Source organism: Nerophis ophidion, linkage group LG29 (genome assembly GCF_033978795.1).
Source record: "Nerophis ophidion isolate RoL-2023_Sa linkage group LG29, RoL_Noph_v1.0, whole genome shotgun sequence".
Taxonomy (NCBI): Eukaryota; Metazoa; Chordata; class Actinopteri; order Syngnathiformes; family Syngnathidae; genus Nerophis; species Nerophis ophidion.
The window spans coordinates 1936932-1952512 of NC_084639.1; the positions used below are offsets into that span (position 1 = coordinate 1936932).

The following is a 15581-nucleotide window of genomic DNA, read 5'->3' on the forward strand; positions in this document are numbered from 1 at the left end:
ATACACACACGTGTATATATATATATATATATATATATATATATATATATATATATATGTCTGTGTGTATATATATATATATATATACACACACGTATTTATATATGTATATACACACATTGTGTGTGTGTATATATATACACACACACAAACACATATATATATATATATATATATATATACACACATACACATAAATATATATATATACACATATACACACACACATATATCAATCAATGTTTATTTATATAGCCCTAAATCACAAGTGTCTCAAAGGGCTGCACAAACCACAACAACATCCTCTGTAGGGCCCACATAAGGGCAAGGAAAACTCACCCCAGTGGGACGTCGGTGACAGTGACAATGATGACTATGAGAAATCTTGGAGAGGACCGCATATGTGGGGGACCGAAAGCAATGGATGTCAAGCCGGTCTAACATGATATTGTGGGGGGGGGGGAAAAAAAAAAAAATATATATATATATATATATACACATATATACCCTTGAAGTTTATTTTTCGTTGAGTTTGTTGCATTCTACCATGAATTGATTAACGTGGACCCCGACTTAAACAAGTTGAAAAACTTATTGGGGTGTTACCATTTAGTGATCAATTGTACAGAATATGTACTGTACTGTGCTATCTAATAATAAAAATTTCAATCAAACATAGCATATTTGTTGTACTTGCTTGATTATACAATATTTCAATCAAGGAGGTGATCTGGGGAGGAACATTGATTGATTGAAACTTGTATTATTAGATAGCACAGTACAGTACATATTCTGTACAATTGATCACTAAATGGTAACACCCCAATAAGTTTTTCAACTTGTTTAAGTCGGGCTCCACGTTAATCAATTCATGGCAGCGTCCATATATCTTAAATATTCAGTGTTTTATTGATCATAATTAATATTGTAAATCCCACATTCTGTTAGTGCATTAAAAAAAAAAGTTTATTGTGATTTTGAGATCTTAAGTTTTTTGTTTTTTTTTACTGAATCGGTATTACGATTTTTAAAAATGCGCATTTTGATTAAAAAAAACATGTTTTCAACGAAATTGTCAGCATTTAAAAAAATCACTTCACAAAATTTAAACAAACATATCAGTTACATAAATTATGATGGACACAAATTAACCTCAAAATGCTGAGTTATGACATCATTGATGCTGAAGTAGTTTTAAGACTGACACTGCAGCTACTAAACATCCATCCATTTTCTACCGCTTGTCCCTTTTGGGGTTGCTGGAGCCTATCCCAGCAGTATTCGGGCAGAAGGCGGGCCAACACAGATAGACAGACAACATTCACACACTAGGGACCATTTAGTGTTGCCAATCACCTACTAAATTCAGTCATTTATTGTATTGCTTTTCAGTATTAATTCAATGTGTGCAAGTTTTGTTATAAAATTGAAAGGCGATCATTGCAGGTGTGTGTGTTTATTGTTCTAACATTCATGGCTCAAGGTGTCATTTCTTCCAACACGCACGCAGATGAAAGTTAAAAGAATTTGGGAGATTTATTTCCTTTCCAATTCCACATAAAACTAATAAAAGGAGAGTGACCACGTAAAAAAAAAAAAAGGATTAAACGCAAAGAAAAATGAAAGAATCAAAAGACGTTGATAAGCTGACCGCTGTTGCATTCTGGATACTTACACGTCCAACATGACACCTTCCACAACACAGGATGAAAATACTGTTTTTTGTCAGGAGGACATTCTTGATGCAAGAGCCAACGTTGGACGACAAAATGTTTCGGGTTTTTTTGTTGTTGTTTTACAGCTGAAGGGCGCAAAACTGCTGGTAGACGGCCAGGATGTGGTGGTCCAGCTCGGCCGTGAACAACAGGTTCTCCAGTGTTCCCATGTACTGCTGGATGGTGCCGTGGTGCTGCCCAGGGACAGTCATGCAGTGAGGAAGGGGATACTTCACTGTGTGTGTTCTTGTATTTCTACCCTTCTGGAGACTCCGACAAGGAAAAGTAGCTTCCATATGAGGAGGTGTGAACAAGTTAGGACATAAATCATGGTCCCAATACGGAAATGCATTGCATCTAATAGAGAATGTCTCATTTGCACCCCTGCTGGTGAAATCTATCAAAATGAGGGTGGTCCCAAAAAGGAGGGATTTGTCAAATTGACTGTGTGTTGGTTTTAAAAGTGCTCCCCCACTGGTCAACATATGAAATAACAAGTGTGTGTAAGGAATTAAAATCTGCCCACTTTTGACAAAATTAATAAAAATAAATATGTATATAGAGACATAGTGTAATAACTTTGGGTAAATAATAAAGATTAAAAACCAATTACAAACAAAAAAATTAAAACAAAATAAATGAAGTAAAAGCATTTTTTTTCTCACATCTCCACTTTTTTCTTATAACATTTCTTAATTGCTCATATTCTTTCTGTTTCTGTAATAATGCAATATTTTCTCATAAAAGTATTGCTTTTTAATGCAAAATGGTGACGTTTGTCATATAAAATTTTGACTTTTATCACAATATTGCCATTTTTGTTGTAGTTTTTGTAAAACAGACGTTTATGATTTTTGTCAATTTTGTCAAGTTAAATTCCAATATTGCCAAAATGTTAAAGATTTCTTATAAAAGTGTGACCTTTATCGATTAAAATTACAACTCTTTTAATAACATTGCCAAAATGTTAAGATTTTTTTTTAAATTCCATCTATCTTCTTCCGCTTATCCGAGGTTGGGTCGCGGGGGCAGCAGCCTAAGCACAGAAGCCCAGACTTCCCTCTCCCCAGCCACTTTGTCCAGCTCTTCCTGGGGGATCCCGAGGCGTTCCCAGGCCAGCCGGGAGACATAGTCTTCCCATGTGTCCTGGGTCTTCCCCGTGGCCTCCTACCGGTCGGACGTGCCCTAAACACCTTCCTAGGGAGGCGTTTGGCTGGCATCCTGACCAGATGCCCGAACCACCTCATCTGGCTCCTCTCCATGTACAGGAGCAGCGCTTTTACTTTGAACTCCTCCCGGATGTAAAATTGCGACTGTTATTAAGTACAATTCCAACTATTGTCATAAAATTGCACATGTTTAGTTTTTCTTGTGAAATTGTGACCTTTTTCAGAACATATATGTATATATTATTAATGTTGTAAATACAAATCTTTATATATCTAGAAAGGGTGGTCCTAAAGAGGTAGGTCTTTTTTCCAGAGGTCTCAAGAGGGTAAGAAATACAAGAATGTGTGTGTGTGTGTGTGTCTATGTGTGTGTGTGTGTGTGTTACCATGAGGAAGATCTGCTGCAGTCTCTCCACACAGTTCTTGTACCACGGCGTGCTGACGTTGACGCTGCCCGTCTCGCAGCGGACGAGATGCTCGGTCAGCAGCATGATGAAACGCTGCCGGCCCACAAATGTGGTGAGAGGAAAAACCAACAAACCCCATTCAAGTTCAAAATCTACAAAAATAATATAATAATGGTAATAATTTCTGGATTTTTTGGATGGAAAAAATAAATAAATACTAACGTGGTGATAACCATAGAACCAACAAAAACAGTCTTGTGAAGCGACTTGCATCATGCAGTAATCTCTCTTGGCATCAGAGTTATGTGCACACAATACCATCCACTCTGGAATAAAAGCTGCTATTTTTCTTACGTTTTAAACCCAGCGACTAATTAATGGATTTTTATTCTGACGGCCATAATGCAAATAGTTAAAAAAAACATAAAACAAAAAAAAACAAGCCTATACACTGAGAGATTGTGTTGTTTGTGTTATAGCGCCATTGTTTGGACAAGTTTGCTCACTGTGTCCTTCCACTTAGTGCTTACAACCAAAAGTAGAAGTTTTGTGAGGTCTTCTAGCCGTCCATAGCGTTCCTACTCTTCATTAACCTCTTAAGGCCCAAGCTGTTTGTTTACATGCTTTTTTTTTATTTCTCTTAGCTATTTGGGTTCATTGGATAAAAACTAAGAATCATCTTTTGATATGATGTACTTAGTCCATAAGTACACAAATGTGTACTTCATGTGAAGTGACATTAAATTCTTATTTTTACACTCCCCCCCAATTCCATTGTATGTTATACACTTCTGACACCACCAGATGGCAGTGTCCACATAAGCGGCCATAAGACCCCAATTCAGCAGTGTCCACAATTTTGGAAATATGAGCTGAAAGGTGCCGTCCACGCATGTGGCCACTAAGCCTTTAGAGCAGTGGTTCTTAACCTGGGTTCGATCGAACCCTGGGGGTTCGGTAAGTCGGCCTCAGGGGTTCGACGGAGGTCAAAACACACCCGATTCATCGTGTCAATAAAAACTCCTACCTATCGGTGTATTACGGATACGGCAACAGCAGAAGTCACACTGATTTGCAGGTGTGTAATTTGTTGTGAGTTTATGCACTGTGTCGGTTTTGTTGTTTGAACAAGGTGATGTTCATACACGGTTCAGTTTGTGACCAGTAAAAAAACATGGTACACTTTAGTATGGGGGACATATTCACCATTAATTAGTTGCTTATTAACATGCAAATTAATAACATATTGGCTCTTAACTAGTCATTATTAAGTACTTATTAAGTAATCATTATAACCCTAACTCTCTAACCCTAACCTAATAACTCCAAATTAAGTCTTTGTTACTTAGAATATGTTCCCCTGGTGTCCAACAACCTCTAATTTAAGTCTCCATACTAAAGTGTTACCAAAAACACATAACTTTGTCTTGAATTTGAAAAAAAAAAAAACATTTATTTTTCACTAAGAAAGGTTCGGTGAATGTGCATATGAGCATTGTTGGAGGTACCGAACCCCGTTAGTTTCGTTCGGTACACCTAACAAGGTTAAGAACCACTGCTTTAGAGGTCACTCCACGCAACGTTTGTTTTACAAAATAACCAAAACTGTTCATAATAACTAAACCGTCCCATTTGTGAAGTCTGTAGGAGTGTTTTCATGCATATTTGGACATGTAATCAAGCAAGGGTTGCTAGCATTAGCTAATATGCTAACACGTTTACACAGTGTCTGTGTTGTGTCTGTATTAACTTACAACTATTAACTTTCTTTTTGTGTTGTTTTAGTTTCATAAAATCATCAATATGTGACTATGGAGTTATTGAGTCTGTTTGGGTGATTGGAGAGCTAGCTTCCGCCACTTGTGGGTCCATGATGATGACTTCTGTTTTGTTTGATCAGCCGTTTTACTGCCTTGTTACAGACACCGTTTGGCAACAATTAAGGTATGTAAATAAACATTTACAAAATATTTTTGTGTAAATAAGTCATTTTTTAACGTATATATCTGCGGCTTATAAGTCTGACGTGTAAAAATATTTTTTTCCTCTGAAATTTAGTGTGTGCGGCTTTATCTCGGTGCGCTCTGTAGTAGGGAAAAGTTAAAGTACCAATGATTGTCACACACACACCAGGTGTGGTGAAATTTTCCTCTGCATTTGACCCATCCCCTTGATCACCCCCTGGGAGGTGAGGGGAGCAGTGGGCAGCAGCGGTGCCGCGCCCGGGAATCATTTATGGTGATTTAACCCCCAATTCTAACCCTTGATGCCGAGTGCCTAGCAAGGAGGCAATGGGTCCCATTTTTTTATAGTCTTTGGTATGACTTGAAATTCTGTATTTTTACATTTGACCGTTCTTTGTCCTAAGAGTAACAAACAAGTGTTTTTATGCTATTACCAACTTGTTTTTACACTCGTAACAAGTGTGAAAATTGGTGCTGTCAAAAAGAAGTTAACTCATGTGATCATTCCCATTAATTATGTATCTACGCCAGGGGTGTCCAAACCTTTTCTCGCGAGTAAAATGGAAGGAGGCGAGGGACACTTTGATACATTTTGTACAATAAAGATGCTCAAATCAAACCAATTTAGTTCAATGTGTGCGAAGCCAGCTGAATAAACATCCATGTTAGCTTTTGGGTTTTTATAGCTGACAAGAAAATAGGTGTAATGCAGGGGTGTCGAACATACGGCCAGGAACAGGTTTGATCCGGCCCGCGGGAGGAGTTTGCCAAGTATAAAAATCAGCCCAAATTTTTGAATGAAACAAACTGCTGTTCTAAATGTGTCCACTAGATGTCACGATAGCAATTATTTGTATTTACATAGATGATGCTATATATGTAGTCGAGGAAAATCGGCAAACTTCATAAATAACATCCTGTAATTTGATTTTGATATTTTTTTTTATCTTGATAGATTGAAAATTAACACCAAAGAGTTGACTGATGAACATTATTATCACATCATTTATTCAGAAAGTATAAATAACGACAAATAAAGAAAGAATACTATTAATCGCAACATGTAAGTGTAAAAAAAAAAAAACAACAACATTATGATTTGTATATTTCCAGAATGTACTTGTTCTATTTTTTATAACAAAGAAAATAATTTGAAGTTGTCTTTATTTTTAAGTTATTGTGTCGGGATTTTACCTGTCCGGCCCACTTGGGAGTAGATTTTTCTCCATGCGGTCCCCCATCTAAAATGAGTTTTACATAGACACACCATTACCACTAGTGATCATGGGAATGGTATCATGATCACTAGTGGTAATGGTGTGGCTATGTATGTGTGTAGTGTGCATATGTATGTATATATTTATCATTTATGTATACACACGTTCTTAAGTTTGTACATAGAGTGAACAGGTAGTTCTAGCTCGGAGTAATTTATGATTTAAAGAAAAGGGGTGGGATTAAATAAGTGTAAACTTCTTCTCACTGCTTTTCAAATATGTAAAAAAAAAAAATAAATAAAAAAAGTCCAATGCTCATTTGTTTTCGTTTCTTATTCTCCATTGTTTTAATTTTGTTATAATAGCTGTTAATGCTATAGCACTGTAATGGATTAGAATTGCTCGTGTTTTTTTGCATATTTAAAATACAAATACCATATTTCCTTGAGTTACCGCCGGGGCGCTAATGAATTCAAAACCTCTTCTCACTCCTGCGCTTACCAAAGGCATACGGTAAAAGTAAGCATGCGCTAATTATTTTAAAACCTCTTCTCACTCCAGCACTTACCAAAGGCATGCAGTAAGAATTTGAGTGTGATGAAAGCTTGGAACTTAAATCCTACCGAATAGCTCTTAATCTTCTTCCCTTTATGCGATTTCAAATTACCGGTATTGAAATCAGCCTCCTCCATTTTGAAAATGATGACAGGGGAAGTGTCACTCGTGACGTCGCGAGTTTTACCAGGCGGTAATACTAAGCATGCGCTGATTATTTTGCGAAGCGAGTTTGACCCGGCAGTAATTCAAGGCAGGCGAATACTATATGTCCTGCGGCAATTCAAGGAAATACGGTATATAAAATCAAATCAATGTTTGACACCCCTGCTCTAATCCAATACTAGGGTTGTCAAAAATGACGAGTTAACTCATGCGATTAATCACAAAAAATTGCATTAATCACGCAATTTATTTTGCTCCTTTGCCTTGTATCAAATCTAACAATAACATTTTAAGTTGATTAAAATCATGCGAGCAAGTTCACACTAATACTTGTGATTAATCCCAATTCAAAATTGTGAATTACTTACAGCTTTACTTATAACATCTCGGTACTAATAGGTTTATTTAATGTTTTATGGTCTACTGAGGACCCAAAAAAAAAAAATGAATCAGCGTGCTGCACTTTGGACACCCCTGATGTGGGCAGATTAATCACTGTTTACCTTTGGTTAGCTGAAAGGCTGTTATAGAGTCAGTGACCAGGTCTATGCTGAATAAACCCTGCAGTACTTTGTTGAACAAATACATTAAAATGTATTGACTTCCCACAATAAAATGGCATTTGTTCATTTGTTCAAGTGCTAACCTGTGATTAACCATGACTAAAAAGAATGGAGTTATTTATAATTGAGACGGCATGTGCTCTACTTCAAGGTGTGACTGGAACTGTTTGAGGCACCTGGAAGATGACGAGGAAAAGGTTCTTCTGCTCGCTCTGGGCCGACTCCACCTTCTCCTGGAGCCGCTCAATCTGCTCCTCCAGCTGGCCCTCCTCGTCCTCGCTGTTCTTCTCCATGTCCTCGTCGTCGCCGCTGTCCCTCTGCCAGCAGGAGGCGGGGTCACACCACATTCATTTCAGTCACATGCACAGCACAATTCACCAGATGGTGTCTTCTTCCTTTCCTAAAGGGATCATCTTGTCATTTAAATACTTCCTTGTGGTCTACATAAAATGTCATGGCGGTTTTTTGCTCACAATGTGGCATAGATCAGGTTTTACAGACCATCCTCAAGCTGCTTTCTGGCCGGTCTTATATACGTGCCTCCACTTCGACAACCTCTCTACTCCGTCAACCATTTTGTAGTTTTTAGCACTTCCACAGCGGGTCTACTACTTTACTGTACACTCCTTTGTATTAAAAATGACAAGAGCGGAGCATTTAGCATGTTTTAGCAGGGGCTGTGGCGTCCTATCTGCTCAGCGGTCCTTGAACGCACCGTAAAAACACCTTGGTCACGTATTCCTCTAATGTTTAATGTACACAACTAAATATCTCTGTTGCTTGGACACTAATTGTCAGAAAAATTGTATCTAAGTTATCACAAAACGTTGTCTTACATTGAGTTCAGCTCGCCCTGCGAGAGGACAAAAGCTGTCTTTGATCCTACCATGCAAAAGGCTTGTAAAACTCCACTGTATACGATGGGAGGAGACGGGAGGGGTTTCTTTGATGTATTGTAATCCACAGGAAGATTTTGTCTTGACCCGAGATCTACAAAGCGGAGAGGAAGCAGGACCTGACTCCCCTCCAGGCACCTTTTTTTCTTTGAACTGTTTTGTGACAAAGGCAGCGGCTGTTTACGACCCCCTTCCTTTAGAAACAGCTGTTGCCATGTAATCAGGGAAAGTCCAAATAAAAGAGGCGGTGTACAATCTTTCGTCAGAGCGTGGTGGAACACTGTACAAGGGTACAGGTGTACGCGCTCTCCTCATTGAGCCAAATTTAATTCCTTGCTTTGTTGTCTGTGTAATAGATGTCATCAGTGTTTGAACCTGACACTAATAAGTGTATTTAAGTTTGGATTGGGGTATGTTGTCTCTTAATGGGGAAAGAGGTTATCGTCTCGTGTTTTCATGTAAGCATTTAAGCTAGTAAGTTGGTGCCAGTGAGTGTGTGAGTTTATCATGGTTTGGTTTTTCCATAACATATATTTAAAATTGTCAAACCAACTGTTGGGAGTATTAATACCGATTGTCGTTACATCCTTAGTACAGACTATGGGACTATTCAAAATGTAAGTGTATTTTGCCATTTTATGTTGTATTTACTTAATATGTGGTTTCCAGCTCATTTTACTATCTAACATATGTGTTTTATTGTATCATGTCACTATTTACATCGGGATGCCCAAACTTTTGGCCTCCAAGGGCCAAAGTGAACATGCGATTTTAAGTAGAACTTTTTCTTAAATCCAATTGGTCACCAATAATAGTCCAGTAAAATATCAGCAGGAATCCAACATACAGTTCTTGTATTATTTTGTATTGTGGAATGATGTAGTGAAATGAGTTAAAAGGGAACAATGTTAGGTATAAATAACACTAACCTATTTATTATTAACCGTCCTGTATGGACTTATACGGTCTTTTAAGTAGAGTGGTTATTGTTTTTTTGCAACACTTATTGGCCAAAATAATTTGTGAAGTCAAGCTTATGATGCAATTAGTTAAATGATGCGGACATGATTGTTAAAGGATACTTGCTAACTCACTTCTGCTTTGGCAACGTTGTATGTGTCAGTAAAATGCAACTATAATTATTTGATACTTGCTTATATTGAAAAATGTGCCATTTTTCACTGCAATATTGATCAATCAAGGACATTTACAACGTATGTCTGGCTTATAGATAGTTGGACAGTACTTTATTGATTCCTTGAGGAGAGTTCCTCAGGAAAATTAAAATTCCAGCAGCAGTGTACAGAATTGAGATTGAATTTAAAAAGTAAAAAGCAAATAATGGGGGTATAAATGGAAAGAAAATATAAAAATATTACAATAAGAATACAAATAAAAAGCAACAATGAGAATAACAATATAACAGTAAAATAAGAATATAACAAAAGAAACTCGGCAGTAGTGACCATGTTATGAACATGTATTGCACTGTTATAGTTTTGCTTCCCCTGTCATCCGAGTATTGTGTGCTATTGTGGGCTTCACTGTTTTGTAGCTGCTATCTCCTCGTAGCTTATAGCCTAGCATGTTTACTTCTTCTAAATGACCTGACTAAAATAGAAGAAAAGACCAACCTTATGTGCTTATTAGAGAACATTTAGATGTTAACTAGCTGTCCAGCTTTGCACACGTAAACACTCTGCAGAACTGTTTGTATCGGACATTTTAAAAGCAAACTAATATGATCCGATACTTGTTTTATTGCTGATAACACACAGATATTCTATGTCAGTTTAGGATCATGCCACTCTAATTTTAAGTGTGAAACACAAATAACCTCAATTTAATTACTAAAGGACCCATATATTGGTCCACGGGCCCCACTTGTTGTGGTGGCATGACTCGGTTGGTAGAGCGGCCGTGCCACCAACTTGAGGGGTTTCAGGTTTGATCCCCGCTGCCGTTGCGTCCTTGGGCAAGACACTTTACCGAACGATTCCCAGTGCCAACCACGCTGGTTTAAATGTATCTCAAATATGTACATAATGGGGTTCATTATTTAAAAGAGTCTCTAGAGAAAAGCACTATATAAATATAATTCACCTGGGGCACCCCTGATCTGAACCACCTATTTACGTTTAAGTATCTTTACAGAATGAGAATCATTGGCCAAGTATGTTTAACACACAGGGAATTTGCCCTGCTCGACTGTGCGTGTTTCTGAATAACATAACTTTGGCTTTGCTTAAATTCAAAGATAATCTGTTTGTTTATATTCTACAGTAATAGTTTTCATTACTTGCTGTGCTTTTCCCCTGAGCACAATGCAGTCATCTGTAAACTATTAGTTTGAGGCAATACAGATGTCGTTAAATATATGAATTGAATAATTTTGGTGCCCGGATTGACCTCTGGGGTGCACAACAAAATACAATAAGTGGCTTTCGCCATACAACACCACAAGCATGAGTGCGACGAGGAGGGAAAAGATGACCTACCCTCTTATGTTGCTGTTTTTCCAGCTTGTCCTTGGCCTCCTCAAGCTCCTTCTGGATCTTCTGGACATGTTTGTTCATCTTCCGGATGGTGGAGTGCAGGATCTCCCAAATGTAAAGTCTGCATGCGAAACAAATGCAACGTGGTTTGGCTTGTGGATGAGGAAGACCATGGCCGTCGTGAGCTACCTGGTGAACTCGTGAGCCATGTCCTGGGAGAAGAGCCAGTTGGCCACGGCGGCGCAGTCCACGATCTGCGTCCGGATCATTTTGTCCACCAAAACGGCGGTCATCTGCAAGAGAAAACGGCCCGGTGAGCAGGAAGGTTACCCGTGAGGTGAACGCTCACGTCGTACCTGCGGGTGGTTCTTCCACACTTCATGGACCACTTTGAGGATGTGCAGCTTGCCCTCGTCGCTCTCCGCCAGGTTCTTCAGGATCTCGTGAAACCTGCAGATTGCAGACAACAGTTTACTCCCTCACTCAACAATGAGTGACACAGTGACACAATTAACGGAGTACTATTGATATTGTTCTTATAAGTGCTAATGCAGACTAATTATTTTGTACCAGCGCTGTGATCACAGACAGTTAACTGGCATTTGCTGCTCAGTGGCCTCGTGGTTAGAGTGTCCGCCCTGAGATCGGAGGGTTGGGAGTTCAAACCCCGGCCGAGTCATACCAAAGACTATAAAAATGGGACCGATTGCCTCCCCTGCTTGGCACTCAGCATCAAGGGTTGGAATTGAGGGTTAAATCGCCAAAAATGATTCTCGGGCACGGCACCGCTGCTGCCCACTGCTCCCCTCATCTCCCAGGGGGTGAACAAGGGGATGGGTCAAATGCAGAAGACACATTTCGCCACATCTAGTGTGTGTGTGTGACAATCATTGGTACTTTAACTGTAATATTGACATACTGAGCTGCTGCATTGCCTCGGAGTTGGTAAAAGTTCATTCTAGATTAGAAATCATGCCTCTCTCCTGGATAGTAGAAGGTTGTGGACATAAACCGAGACATTTAAAAACTAATAATAGAACATTTAAAATCCACCCTGAAATGGATGGGGAGCCAATGTAGTTTCACCTTTAAAACTGGTGTAATATGGTCCCGCCCTCAGGTGTGTAGCTGAGTTTGTCATAATTGCAGAATTCTAAAATATATGTTTGCTTAGGAAATCCAGAGAGTATTACAATAGTCTAACTCAGTGATTCTCAAACTGTGGTACGTGTACCACTAAGATCCATCCAGTGGTACACCCCAAAAATAAATGAAATATTCAAACACAGTGTCACTGTTCAAACTGTGTGTAATATTACAGTGGTCAAAATATTAAATACAATGTCTGCCTTTTTTTCCATGAATAGTTAGGCCTACTATGCTACTGCATTTTAATGTTGGTCATCATGCTGATCCTTGGTTAAAAGAAAATAAAAGCATGCATTCGCATTAAAGTGTTTGGAAACTACTACTTCTTCTTTTCAGATATGTTGAATTGTGCAAATGTAACCAGTGTTTTTCAACTAGTGTGCCGTGGGAGATGATCTAATTTCACCTTTTTGGGTTAAAATTTTTATTTGCAAACCAGTAATTACAGTCTGAAAATGATGTGTTGTTGTTGAGTATCAGTACTGTCTAGAGCTCGGCAGAGTAACCGTGTAATACTCTTCCATATCTGTAGGTGGCAGCCGGTAGCTAATTGCTTTGTAGATGTCGGAAACAGCGAAAGGCAGTGTGCAGGTAAAAAAGGTGTCAAATCCTTAAAACAAAAATAAACAAAAAGGTGAGTGCCACTAGGAAAAGGCATTGAAGCTTAGGGAAGGCTATGTGGAACAAAACTAAAACTGAACTGGCTACAATGTAAGTAACAACACAATACTGGACGACAGCAAAGACTTACAGTGGAGCAAAGACGGCGTCCACAATGTACATCCGAACATGACATGACAATCAACAATGTCCCCACAAAGAAGGATAAAAACAACTGAAAAATTATTGATTGCCATAACAAAGTAGATGCGGGAAATGTCGTTCAAAGGAAGACATGAAACTGCTACAGGAATATACCAAAAAAAGAGCAAAAGCCACATAAATAGGAGCGCAAGACAAGAAGTAAAACACTACAGACAGGAAAACATAAAAAAACTCCAAATAAGTCAGGGTGTGTTGTGGCAGGTGGTGACAGTACACCTACTTTGAGACAAGAGCTATAGTGATGCATGCTTGGTTATGGTTTAAAGTCATATGCAACAATTGCGAAATCGACTTTTTACTGCCAACTGAGTTTCGTTTTTTAATTTTTTTATTTCTGCTGGTGGTGTGCCTCCGCATTTTTTCAATGAAAGAAATGTGCCTTGTCTCAAAAATGATTGAAAAACGCTGATGTAACTTTTTAACATATGTTAAATAAATAAATAAATAAATCAAAACCAATGTTATTATGAGGCCCAAGTCTTTTTAAAGCGGTGAACGTACTTTCCGAGGGCGCTGAAAGAGTGGCTGAAGGACTTGGCTGCCAGGTGAAGAAGCGTCTGCAAGAATACCTCCACCCTCAGGGGGTTGAAGCTCTCGCCTTCATCTGGGAAGAGACGAAAGACAAACTTTTATCAAAAAGAACACTCATGTTTAATAATCTCCTATGTAAAGATGTTGAACCACCACAATGCACGACAAATATAAGCAACAGAACCGACCGTCGTCGTCGTCCTGGTTTGGGTTGGGCACGTCTTTGAGGACGGTCAGGATCTCCTCGTTGGACGCTCGGTTCTTGATGGCGTTGCCGACAGTGATGGAGATGGGATAGCCCAGCAACGAAGCTGCCAGGTGGAAAGGTTGGGTTATTCACGTTGAAGTGACGCCACCTTTCTTTATGGTTTGGTGTTTAAACCAGCCAACGGCTTACAGGCGTTTTCTTCAGTGTATTTGTAAATGAAGATGGGATTGGCCGGGATGAGGGCCGAGAAGGTGGGCGGGACAATATCCACTATCCTCTGGTGGTAAGACAATCTGCAAAAGGCAGGGAAGACACGGTCATTAAGGGCGTCCTCACACTCGGCCGATCATGTCATGTGGGTGCAATTACCCGTTGACCTGTGCACATCATACAAGGATGCAACAATAAAAACCTTTCATATCGCTGTTATTGTGCCTAAAATTCACACAGTTATCATCGCGGTATTGTTTATTGTGATCAAAAAGTACTTATACACACACTGAAATCCTTTGACTGAGTTTTATTAAATAACTACAATAAATAAGACACATTATTTAACACGTTTTGTGTTTCTTATGCTTCACCGATGGCGTTTTAGTCCTAATGTTTGACCCCAAGAGAGACAAGGGATAGAAAATGGATGTATGGATGGTTTAATCTGCTTTAATGGCTAAGATTTTATTGTTTTAAATATTGCTTTGTACAGTAGCACTTCAACATTTATTTCAACGTCCATCCATCCATCCATCTTCATCCGCTTATCTGAGGTCGGGTCGCGGTGGCAGCAGCCTAAGCAGGGAATCCCAGACTTCCCTCTCCCCAGCCAATTTGTCCAGCTCCTCCCGGGGGATCCCGAGGCTATACCAGGCCAGCTGGGAGACATAGTCCTCCCAAAGTGTCCTGGGTCTTCCCCGTGGCCTCCTACCTGCGCTTAGGGAGGTGTTCGGGTGGCACCCTTAGCATATGCCCGAACCACCTCATGTGGCTCCTCTCCATGTGGAAGAGCAGTGGCTTTACTTTGAGTTCCTCCCGGATGGCAGAGCTTCTCACCCTATCTCTAAGGGAGAGACCTGCCACCCGGCGGAGGAAGCTCATTTCGGCCGCTTGTACCCGTGATCTTTTCCTTTCGGTCATAACACAAAGCTCGTGACCATAGGGGAGGATGGGAATGTAGATCGACCGGTAAATTGAGAGCTTTGCCTTCCGGCTCAGCTCCTTCTTCACCACAAAGGATCGATACAGCGTCCGCATTACTGAAGACGCCGCACCGATCCGCCTGTCGATCCCAAGATCCACTCTTCCGTCAGTCGTGAACAAGACTTTGAGGTACTTGAACTCCTCCACAAAATGTATTATTATTTTTGGTGGACCTTGTGGAGTCCTACTTTGTTCAGCGGTCCTTGAACGCACCGTACAAACCAAATAGAACAATCATTGTACTAAGACAGCACAGCTCCTAGTTCCAATGTGCACAATGAATTATCACAGTTGCTCAGATAGTAATGTGTTTACATATGTTTGGATTGGGTTATGGCTTTTCTTAATAAAGAAACATGTTAACGTGTCTTGTTTTCATGTTAGCATTTAAGTTAACGACCTGGCGCCAGTCAGTTTGTGAATTTATCAAACTGCAGTTATAAATCTTGGTTTTTCGATGATTTTAATATAAAAAGGGTAAAACTAACCGTTGGGAGTTTTACCGTGGTTCTCATTTTCATAACA

The 15581-nt window shown here is 39.4% G+C and overlaps 1 protein-coding gene across 4 annotated transcripts in view; it reads right to left on the minus strand.

Moving 5' to 3' along the window:
• Positions 1-1440: 1440 nt before the first annotated feature.
• LOC133545859 (nuclear cap-binding protein subunit 1) overlaps positions 1441-15581 on the minus strand; it is an 80604-nt gene continuing 66463 nt past the window's right edge. For all 4 annotated transcript variants that reach the window (XM_061891545.1, XM_061891546.1, XM_061891543.1 and 1 more), the window contains exons 4-12: positions 14049-14152; positions 13840-13962; positions 13622-13724; positions 11503-11596; positions 11336-11439; positions 11150-11267; positions 7932-8072; positions 3271-3384; positions 1441-1909 (exon numbers count right to left, since the gene is read on the minus strand). In XM_061891545.1, coding sequence (XP_061747529.1) covers positions 1796-1909; positions 3271-3384; positions 7932-8072; positions 11150-11267; positions 11336-11439; positions 11503-11596; positions 13622-13724; positions 13840-13962; positions 14049-14152 — 1015 coding nt within the window. In that variant the 3' untranslated portion in view covers positions 1441-1795. The remainder of the gene's footprint in view (positions 1910-3270; positions 3385-7931; positions 8073-11149; positions 11268-11335; positions 11440-11502; positions 11597-13621; positions 13725-13839; positions 13963-14048; positions 14153-15581) is intronic.